Raw genomic sequence first — 11,457 nt, forward strand, 5'->3', positions numbered from 1 at the left:
TGTTGAAAATAATTATAAAATGTACAATATTTGGACAACATTAAAAGTTTTCTTATTTCAGGTTTTCAACCTTCTAAATTTTACTATTTTAGTGAAGGAAAATAGGGAAAATAATTGAACATGGATATTTGAAAATAAAAATAAATATTTTATTTTGTTTTTATTATTTTTCACTAATTTGTTCAACAATTTGGACACAACGTTCCTGTCAAATCACAAAAATCCATTCGTTAAAACCAACGCACAGCTTCCACAAATCACGACGCTCTAAAAAGTCTATTAATCCGACGGTCCAGATCGAATCCGAAACCCAAAAAAGTGAAAATAGACAAGACATAAGAAACACCGTATCGATTCTCGCGAGCAGTTAAAACAAAAAGACACTTGAAATCTCCTCCTACCTCTGTTCCCCGTGTTCTTTCTGACCATACGAGTGAGTGAGAGAGACTGATTTGTGAAGGGAGAGAGGAAAAATAAAAAAAAGAGCTAAAAAGAAAAAAAACGACGGCGTTCTTGTAGAAATGAGATTGGTCGGTGACTGTACGTACGGTGAAGGTGGCGGTCAGGGGAAGGTTGTGGTGGTGGGAGTGAAGTTCGATGGGGAGAGTAGGGAGTTGCTGACGTGGGCGCTGGTGAAGGTCGCACAGCCCGGTGACTGTATCATTGCTCTTCATGTTCTCGACACCATTACTGGTAAAGCATTACGGTTTCAAAGTTTAGAGTTTGTTTGGGGGTGGTATGATTGTAAATACTGTGAAATTTGAAGGCTGTAGTGTTTGTTTTGTCTTCTGTAGAGAGCACTGGTTCGCTCCTGTCTTTAGTCAAGACTTTTGATTCTATGCTTTCTGTTTACGAAGGTTTCTGCAATCTCAAACAGGTTCCAATTTTAAATTTTTTATATTTTATTTCTCTAATTTTCTTGGTTAATATATTTCATTTTTGTTTAGTTAGATCATGTAAATTAGTTTTTTAATTCTTTTGTTTTTTTTTTCATTTTTTTAAAACGACGGCATTTAGGTTGATTTGAAGCTGAAAGTGTGTAGAGGGACATCAGTGAAGAAAATCATTGTGAAGGAAGCGAAGTCATACGGTGAAGCTAAAGTAATTGTGGGTATTTCTAAGACTCATCGCACAATCCGTTCATCAGTCTCTGTTGCCAAGTATTGTGCAAGAAAATTGTCCAAAAATTTCGGAGTTTTTGCTGTTGAAAATGGCAAAATTGTTTTCCAGAGAGAAGGAACACATAATTTGCAAGGTATTTCTTTAAACACTGCTTTTAAGGGTTTGTATCTCTGATGGGTTATTTTGTGCAGACGATAATGTGAAAGTGACGGTTGATGATGCAGATGATGTTCCAGGAGAATGTACTAATTGTGATTCTAGAACGCAATCGTGTGAAGAGTTAGCTCGGGATGAGACTGTAGTAGACAATTCATTAGCGTTGGTTCCAGTTCAAAGTGATAATTCCCTTGTTGTTCGAGAATCACCGAGGTCAAAACAGGATGGTTGGCCGTTCCTTCGGAGGGTGCTCTTACCCAAGCATCAAGACCCGGAGAAAACTTCTGCGAAGAAGACATCTTTGATTCAGTGGGTGCTGAGATTACCAAGCCGGTATACTTCTGCTGTTGTGTATCCAGATCATAAACAGAATCATTCTGCTGACACCAGTGAGGATAATCGTTCTAACTTGGATGGAGAGAGCGGTGCTATTGTTTCTGTTGAGCATGACTCTGCTTGCCCTCCTCTTTCCCCTTACAATGAACTTCCTAAAGAGTTGGAGGGTTTACAGGAGAGGTACTCATCAACATGTAGATTGTTCAGCTACCAGGAACTTCTTTCGGCAACATCTAATTTCCTGCCTGGTTTGTGCTATTCTTCACAGTATTTCAACTTATTTTGATTTTAATTGCACCTTGTTCTGATCTTAACTTTATTTTGGGGAATCTGATGTTTCTTATCTGCTGTGATTATAATTTTCCAGAATATTTGGTCGGTAAAGGTGGTCATAGTCATGTTTATAGAGGCTGTCTTCCAGATGGCAAGGAACTTGCTGTGAAAATCTTGAAGCCATCAGAGGATGTGTTGAAGGAATTTGCTTCAGAGATTGAGATCATTACAGCATTGCACCACAGGAACATAATCTCCTTATTTGGATTCTGTTTCGAGGACAATAACTTACTCTTAGTCTATGACTTTTTATCAAGAGGAAGCCTAGAAGAAAATTTGCATGGTAAATACCTTCTGGTTTATGAGAATATTTATCGTTACTCTATTGATGCTGTTCTTTACACTTTATGTCCACTTTCTGATGAAGGCAATAAGAAGGACGGGAATGCATTTGGTTGGACAGAGAGATATAAGGTGGCTGTGGGTGTAGCTGAGGCACTGGACTATCTGCACAATAGCTGTGAACAACCAGTGATCCACAAGGATGTAAAATCTTCGAACATTCTTCTGTCAGATGATTTTGAACCGCAGGTGTCGTATGTTTAATTATGCATTATCAATGGTGCTTCTTGTTATTAGCTCAAGCTTCTGTGTCATTATTATTTTGTTTTGGTTCTTCAGCTGTCAGATTTTGGACTCGCTAGCTGGTTATCAACTTCCTCATCCCATTTAACCTGTACTGATGTTGCGGGAACCTTTGGGTGCATAACTCATTCATTCTTTCTCTAGTTACTTATTCCCTTCTGATTTTTGTCATTAACATTTCCTTTCTCTTGCAGTTACTTAGCTCCAGAATATTTCATGCACGGCAAAGTGAGTGAGAAAATTGATGTGTATGCATTTGGTATTGTACTGCTAGAGCTTCTTTCTGGTAAAAAGCCTATTAACAGTGAAAATCCAAAGGGTCAGGAGAGCCTTGTTATGTGGGTGAGTTTATCTCTGTGGTTAAACCTTGCATATGTAATTTTGATTGGTTATCGTAATTTGTTTTTTATATACAGTAATGATGATATTGACGATGATATTTAGGCAAAGCCGATTTTGAAAGATGGCAAGGTTTCTCAACTGCTAGATCCAAGTTTAGACACTGATTATGATAATGATCAGATTGAGAGAATGGTTTTAGCTGCAACACTTAGCATCAGTCGAGCACCCGCAGTTCGTCCTCAGATAAACCTTGTAAGTTAACTTTCATGTAGAAAATTTCTTTAAGCTTTCATGTAGAAAATTTCTTTAGTGTTTTTAGGTTCCTGCGTTTCTTATTCACCATTGGTTATTGGTCATGGGACAGGTTTTGAAGCTCCTTCAAGGTGATGAGGAAGCAACAAACTGGGCGAAGGAACAAGTCAGTGCATCAGAGGAACTCGATAGCATTGATGGGGAAGCATCCCCTACTAATATCCAGTCTCATCTTAATCTTGCATTGCTAGATTTGGATGACGATTCAGTTTCTGCTGGCAGTACCCAGCAAATCATCTCAGTAGAAGATTATTTACAAGGGAGATGGAGTCGCACATCAAGCTTTGACTAATCACTGTGCTGATCCTTTTCCCTGTTGGTGTGTACATTCCATTTCTGTTGATCAGTTTCTCCAAATTTTTGGATCAATCATTCAAAACTGGGTCTTGGAAGAGAGGTATTCTGGAAGAGAGTTTTACCGCCCCCTCCTCGACTTATCGGTTGTGTTGCTGTCCATATGAATTGTATTTGAGGTGGTGCATATTGATCAGCTTGTAATGTCTTTTGTTAATTTTATTCTTCCTTTTCACCAAATATGATGTATAGAACATGGAACTGAACCGAACTGAAGCCGAACTGCTTTACTCTGAATGGGGCTTTCACTGGTGGAGTTTCAATGTGCTTTTCTTTTATGGAAAGTTATTTTTACATCAGATACTTAGTTTAGATTCCGTTCCAATTGGAGTCCTTCATTGAAGTTAGGCTTTTGCGATTCCTTTCGTTGTGTTTTAAGTTCTTTTCCCTCTCCCCTTAGCAATCTCAGGGTTGATTCTGCAGCTTGTTGCTGAAGCTGAACCCACTTTAGGATTGATTCTAAATATATAGGTGGATTATGATTCTGTGATTTAGGAAAAATAAATTGAGTGATTGTTTATTTTTTTTTATTACTTTTAAGAGTATCGATAAAGACTCTCGGAGAACTGCAGCTCTGAGTCAATTAAGTTAATAAAAAATCTGCAGAAATCAGAAAAAAATGGATTTTTTTTTATCGAAAAAGTGGTCCATTTTTTCCACCTATGGCCGCCGGTAGAAGACAAAGAAATCCTATGGCCAAGTGCACGATTTTATGTCACTAGGGCACGCAATTATGATTCATGACTTTATAAGAGACCACTGGTATTTTCTTATAGAACATGGCAATTGGATTTTTATAGTCAGTCAACCATTTGGGCGACTGACTCTTGGGCATCTCTTAAAATTGGACAAATGTCCAATTTCACTTTTCATTAAACTTCACATATAATAAATTAATAATTTTGTTTCACTCATTTAATAAGTTTTCCAACATTATTTTAACCACCACTTTAAACATATTTACACTCAAAATGCCCTTTGGTTCTCTGGTTAAATATTAAATTGTCCTCCTCTTTGTGCAAAGCTACTTCAGCATACTACCCTTTTTTCACATACCCCGCAGTTCTTACTTTCAAAAGCACCGCGTCAGTGCACAGCATTTGTATGTGAAAGTTTTAGTTTGAAAGTATAATCTTAGCAGTGGCAAATTGGCGAAAGTTATTCTTGTAATTTCACTTCTCTTTATAAAACAACATTTTATAATATCACCTAAATCACATTAGATTGGTTATTATTCATTTGAAATTAAAAATACTATCATTTTTGCTATACAGATTGGGTGTCATTGTTAATGTAGAATAATAGTAGAAATTTGTGTATTTATTTTATGTTTATATTATGAAAATTATTAAGCTAATTAGTATTTATTTATTAAAAACACTAATTCTTTAAAATCATGTTTGAATAATCAGAGCAAGTTTATATGAAAAGTGATTGCCTGCATTTATAATGCTAAATTATTTAAATTGTTATAATTTATTATTAATTTTTAAAAACATTTATTTATGTGTATAGGTTGGAACAGAGAAGCAAATGTCATTTGAGAGTGTAAATATATTTAAATTGGTGGGTAAAATAATATCAAATGATTTATTAAATGAATGCGGCAAATTACTATCTATGGGTCCCAATAAAAGTAAAATTGAACACTTGTCTAATTTTAAGAAGAACAAGTGAGTCAATCGCCCATTTGGACGGCTGACCGTAGCACTCCTCTTGATTTTTTAACTTTAACACAAATTTTTAGGATCTACCCATTTATCTTTGTATTTTATGACAACATAAATATAAAATTGAGACCTTGTTCGGTATTAAGATACTGTAGTTTTGTAAGCTACAACTACTATAAAAAAAAATTGTATATGAAGTATAACTTAATAGTATGTAGTAAATACAACTTTTGAACAATAATTTTGATAAAATTAATAAAAATATAATAAATTTTTCATCATATAAGTATAAAATCCAATTAAGTTAGCTTTTAATCTATAATAGTTAGTGTTTATCAAATAGTTTAATGTTGTTTCTTTTAAAATATAAATGTTTAATCTCAATCCCAAATAGAGCCTGAGTCTTAGGACATGAGAGCTGGGATGAAAAGAAAAATAGAGGAAAGCCTAAACCTTGAAGGGTTTTATAACAATTTGGGTTATTGACGGTGTTAAATATAATTCTTTGTTTGGGAGGGGATATTAGAAACCACCAAACAACTTTTTACACCCACTTTTTAGTATAAATTTTTGTTAATGTCCCTAACTTAAATTACTATTATAGCCAAACATTATAACTTTCTCTAAAACTATTTTTTTTCTTCCCAATTCTTTCCCTCTTCCTCTCTTTGCAAACGTTTTCTAGTAGTTCATATTGGTTCTTATACTTTTCAAGCTTCTATTTGAGTCAAATCTATTTTAAGCTTGGCAATCTCCTTCCCCAAGGTCTTATTACCTGGAGACGTTTTCTAGTAGTTCATATTGGTTCTTATACTTTTCAAGCTTCTATTTGAGTCAAATCTATTTTAAGCTTGGCAATCTCCTTCCCCAAGGTCTTATTACCTGTATATGCTCTCCAAAATTTTCCATCAAATATTTTAATTTAGAAAAGTTTTCTTTGACAAAGGAAGATCACAAATTTACTTTTAGTCATGTATTGGTAAAAAATAAGTTCTATTTATTTTTTAATTAAACAAAATTTATATTTCTATTTGAAGTTGTTGTTCAATATAACTCAAATTCAGTTTAATTAGTTGTGAAGCATTTTTCTCTAGTCTATCTTATGTTTCATTACAATAAATTAAAGGTTCAGTTTATGAAAAAATTAATTAAAAAAAAGAGAGAGTAAGCTACTGTAACGATGGAGGATTTGATTATAAGTCCATGGCAGACAAAGACTTAATAAATGTCTAAAAAAAACTGGAGATATAAACAGTATATTAGGCATATAGGTGCCTTTATAGAGTAAAAAATAAAATTTTAAATTAAAATGATAGGTTTATTGAGTATATAGGTTTATTAAGTGTTATGTGTGGGTTTTTCAAAAAAACAAAATTATAGTGGGTTTAATATCCTAACACTTTTTGTTTATATATGCCACAAAAGTGCATAATTTCTAAATATATTTCCTTCCTTCCATTTATTCACTTATATGACAAATTCACTTGCATAAAGACTGAAATATCCTAATTTGTGAATCACAAGTTGCACCATTTATATTTCAAATCCATTGCACTCACTTTCCCATTGCTTAGGTTTTATTTTTTTTTCATGTATAATAAAGTGAAGGTGATCATATAGGTTTAGACTATTCCAATATTTATTTTAATTCCTTAAAAAATTATTTCGTGGGTCTTCAAATTATGTTTTTAATTATCACAGTTCTTATAAAAAATATTCATTAAATATGGTCGGCTAAGAGTCGGATTGTTAAAATTTGCCCAACCAGAGTCATGTACAAGTCAAGTAGTTAAAAAGTTATTCAGTCATGGTCAGGTATAAGTCAGTAATCCTCGAGTAATGAAAAATTATGAAACTGTGGTCTGGTACAAGTCAGGTAATAATCAAGTAATTTTTAAATACTCGGACCATGGTCAGGTACAAGTGGAGTAATTGGAAAATTACTGAACTGTGGTCAAGTGTAAATCAAGTATAAATACAAGCGTCATAAGAGTCAAGTAAAAGGTCGTATAATTTTCAAATAAGGATCAGGTAATTAATAATTACAGGTTGAGTAATTATTAACCATAGATGGGTAACGGTTGGGTAAAAAATGAAAAATAAATATACTCTCTTTAAAGATAATTGCGATTTTTCCTTAAGGAGATGTCATATTAATAGGATTACTTGGTGTCATATTTGTAGAATTAAGCCACTTTAACGGTGCAATTTACTCTGTTAAATATCCTCGGCACACAATCTGATTTGTAATAAAAAATCGGCCCATCGAACAGCAAACCTTCATCAATTGACATGGAGGAGAGCTCAAGGAGGAGATGGATTTGGGATTTTGGCAAACCGAATTATGTCAATTCATTTGAGGTTCACTGAACTTTACCCCCAATATTTTATTTGATTGTCTCATTTCTAATATATCTGGACTGAGATGTTGTTATAAGATTATTTAATGCAATTGTTTGTTATGCATAGTTGAATTGAAATGCAGATGCTATTTTGCGGAAGATAATATCAGCAAACAAAGTATATCATCTATCATATTTTTGTCAATCAGGTATAGCACTCACTTTCATTGAAGTCTTCCAAATAAATAAATTATAATTAGTAGTTGAAATGCGAACATCAAAATATACGAGAAGATAGTCGAATGGCCTTTTATAAGACAAGTTTAAGCCTTTGATTTGATCATGCCATATCTCCTTCTGCCGTCTGCCATGTCTGCATTGATCAATGGCTTGTACAGTTTACTTTTCCTAGCCATCTTCTTTCTTGTTTTTCCTCCCTCTGGTACTTTAATTCACTTCAAGTTTTCCCGTTTTGATCTAGACACAAAAAACATAGTCTACGAAGGAGATGCCACACCTTTTTACAGAGCCATTGAATTAAGTTTACCCGCTTATGCAAGCCGTGTTGGTTGGGCTACATATGCCGAGAAGTTGCCCCTCTGGGACTCTGATACAAGAAGACTTTCTGACTTCAACACCCAATTTTCCTTCATGGTTGATCCACTAAATGTTGTGCGCGGAATGCGGAATCAAGCGTACCAAATAATTATAGAAAAATAAAGGACACAAAATTTACGTGGTTCGGCAATATGCCTACGTTCACAGGAGCAAGAGAGAATAATTGTTTATTTAACAATTATTTGAGTATAAATTTGAGTAAAGAAATCTCACTTTCCCAGAATCCAAATACATCCAGTACTCTCACACACACTCTCCAATTGCTCACACTCTCAGAACTCTAAAAAACTTAGAAACTTATAAGCTTAACAATTTTGGAATGCTTTAGAATGAAGAAATGGCTTCAATTTATAGGCTTCAAACTTGCACTATTCCACCTAATCCCTCCGCAATTTGTCAATCTTCATTTCTGTCAATTTGATAAATTTTGCTAACTTTTACATTTTTCTTCATTTGGTGCAAGATTGTCAAATGACAAATATTTTACAGCTTGCAATTTAGTGCCGACTTTGAAAAACAAAGGCAATGCATGTGGCTCACTTTTTTTTTTAACCAAAACTCTTTGACTTTTCAACACTAATGTTGTGTTTACTTTTTGGAGTGGGAGTGAGGAGTGCGGATTCCTCCCACTCCAGTGTTTACTTCACTTAATTGGGGAGGGATTGGGAATCACACTCCGTGGGCCTCACCTATTTTTTAATTTAATTTAATTTAATATTTTATAATTAATAAAATAAAATAAAATAAAATAAAAAATATTATATTTATTTGAATAATATTAATATATTTAACTAAATAATAATTTGTAATGATTCTAAGTTAAAATTATTTAAAAATAATATTATTATATTAATAGAGAATTAATAAATATAATATTATTATATTTATTTTAAAAATAATAGTACTTTATTTATTTAATATTAATAATTAATAATAATAAATAGTTTATTCTAAGAAAATATTAATTTTGTATTAAATAATATTATAATATTATTTTATATAATAATAAATTTACTATAATTATATTAAATAAAATAAAATAATGTTTCATTTTATATTAAAATTAAAATTAATAAAAAATTGTGATGTTCATAATTAAGAATATTAATAATTATTATAAATTTACAAATATAATAAAATAAATATTTATTCATTAAATATATTTTTTATTAGCTTTGTAATTAAAAATTATAATTATTTAAATAAGGATAAAATTATAATTTCAAACTATTTACTCCCAATTCAAGACAAAATAAATACATAAATTGGATTCTGATTTCCATTCTATGCTTCCATTCTAGTGTAAGTAAACAACCTATTTCTACTCTCACTCTCACTCCACACTCCCAATCCTAAAATTATCATTTCTCAGAATTCTCACTCCAATAAAAAAAGTAAACGCTACCTAAATAGTAGCACTTATGGGCAAGCGATTGCATTCTCCTTGCTTCAGTGGGTTTCCAAATCCCTTCGAACTCACCTGGTGGCTTCCTGGGGCTATTTAACTCCACAACTGCTAAGTTATCATCATCTCCGATTGTTCTAGTTGAATTTGACTCTTTTTCAAACCCTGAATGGGATCCTATTAATGTTAAGGACGATGTGGGCATCAACAATAGCTCCATTGTTTCATCTGTCTACACTCGCTGGAACGCCAGCTTTCACAGTGGAGATACTGCTCATGTAAAGATTAAATATAATTCTGCTACTAAAAATCTGAGTGCGTCCTGGAGTTATGGAGAGACCCCTAAGTACTCTCAGGAAAATACTAGTTTGTTTTATACAATTGATCTTATGAAGGTTTTACTTCAGTGAGTCAAAATTGGGTTTTCATCTTCAACAGGCCGATACACACAGCGTCATGTTCTTAAATCATGGGAATTCAATTCAACTTTGGATATCAAGGAAATAAATGGAAGGGAGACCATCAAAATAAAAGTTGTTGTGGGTGTTTCGATAGGTGGAGTTGTGATAATGGGAATTTTAATGCTGTGGAAATGGAAGCAAAGGAAAGAGACAGAGACAGAGACCTTTACTTGGGTCAACGACGACCTGTCAAGAGATGCAGGACCAAGAAGATTTTCATACAAGGATCTTGCTTCCGCAACCAACAACTTTTCGAATGAGAGAAAGTTGGGTCAAGGAGGCTTCGGTGCTGTTTATAGAGGCATCTTGATTGACTTAAACATGGCTGTTGCTGTTAAAAAAATTTCAAGGGGATTAAAACATGGTAAAAATGAATATATAACTGAGGTGAAGACGTGCAGCCAATTGAGACATCGAAATCTTTTGCAACTCATTGGTTTGTGCCACGACCGAGGTGAATTCATGCTTGTATATGAGTTCATGCCAAATGGTAGCCTTGATTTTCATCTCTTCAGCAAGAAGAGCACCGGTACTCCTCTTACTTGGACTACAAGGTACAAAATATCTCTTGGCTTGGCCTCTGCTCTGCTTTATCTCCACGAAGAGTGGAAGAGATGTGTGGTGCATAGAGATATCAAATTCAGTAATATAATGCCGGACACTGATTTCAATGTCAAGTTAGGTGACTTTGGGTTGGCGCTGTTAGTGGACCATGAGCTAGGTCCTCGGACAACTGGGTTGGCTGGGACTTTAGGTTATATGGCTCCTGAGTACATCAGCACCGGCAGGGCTGTAAAGATTCTGATGTATTCAGCTTTGGAGTAGTTGCTTTAGAAATCGCTACGGGAAGAAAATCGACAGACCATATGAAAGAGAATCCTGAAATAGGATTGGTAGAATGGGTGTGGGATCTTTACGGAAAAAAGGATGCTTATTTCGGCCGGAGTTGACGAGAGATTGGATGTTAACTTTGATGAGCAACAAACGGACTGCTCGATGATTGTTGGACTCTGGTGTGCTCACCCTGATCGTAATTGCAGACCCTCCATAAGACAAGCTATTCAAGTTCTCAATTTTGAGACAAAGATGCCAAATCTTCCTTCGAAAATGCCAGTGGCTATATTTGAAGCGCCTGCCTCGTCAGCCCCTTGTTCCAGTGAACCCTTCATAACTAATTCAAGCATCAAAATTGGGCGCTGAAATTTTTATTTCATGTGCTTTTTTCTACTCTTGTTAGTCATACAACAAGCAAATAATGTTATGACATATGTGTATTTATTTTGAAAAATCATCATGCAAGTGGTGGTTAAATTAAATTCAACTACATATATCATGCATGCATTAATTGGTTGTAATACATAAGAGGTATTCTAAAATTTTTCCAAGAGTATAAATACATGCTTGTGTGTGTGTTCTTCAAG

The 11,457-nt window shown here is 33.8% G+C and overlaps 1 protein-coding gene and 1 pseudogene across 2 annotated transcripts; both read left to right on the forward strand.

The window, feature by feature from the left end:
* Positions 1–351: 351 nt before the first annotated feature.
* LOC102617120 (protein kinase STUNTED) lies at positions 352–3,839 on the forward strand. 2 transcript variants are annotated; one of them, XM_006465038.4, is made up of 10 exons: positions 352–693; positions 795–877; positions 1,018–1,255; positions 1,314–1,862; positions 1,982–2,230; positions 2,315–2,478; positions 2,569–2,648; positions 2,727–2,874; positions 2,977–3,126; positions 3,239–3,839. In XM_006465038.4, exons 1-10 carry the CDS (start codon positions 522–524, stop codon positions 3,476–3,478), a joined length of 2,073 nt encoding a protein of 690 aa, XP_006465101.1. In that variant the 5' UTR covers positions 352–521; the 3' UTR covers positions 3,479–3,839. The 2 variants fall into 2 exon arrangements, with proteins under 2 accessions (XP_006465101.1, XP_052301043.1); XM_052445083.1 differs by having other exon boundaries at positions 353–693; positions 1,347–1,862.
* Positions 3,840–7,894: 4,055 nt separating this feature from the next.
* Positions 7,895–11,236, forward strand: LOC102628072 (L-type lectin-domain containing receptor kinase IX.1-like; annotated as a pseudogene).
* The last annotated feature ends 221 nt before the right edge of the window (positions 11,237–11,457 follow it).

The sequence above is a fragment of the Citrus sinensis genome, chromosome 7, assembly GCF_022201045.2.
Source record: "Citrus sinensis cultivar Valencia sweet orange chromosome 7, DVS_A1.0, whole genome shotgun sequence".
NCBI classification, from domain to species: domain Eukaryota; kingdom Viridiplantae; phylum Streptophyta; class Magnoliopsida; order Sapindales; family Rutaceae; genus Citrus; species Citrus sinensis.

Bases quoted from the DNA above. Each gene is read 5' to 3' on its own strand.
- LOC102617120 (XM_006465038.4), top strand. From the start codon at position 522: ATGAGATTGGTCGGTGACTGTACGTACGGTGAAGGTGGCGGTCAGGGG. The intron at 2,875-2,976 runs GTGAGTTTATCT...GATGATATTTAG, and splicing joins AGGAGAGCCTTGTTATGTGG to GCAAAGCCGATTTTGAAAGA. The intron at 3,127-3,238 runs GTAAGTTAACTT...GTCATGGGACAG, and splicing joins TTCGTCCTCAGATAAACCTT to GTTTTGAAGCTCCTTCAAGG.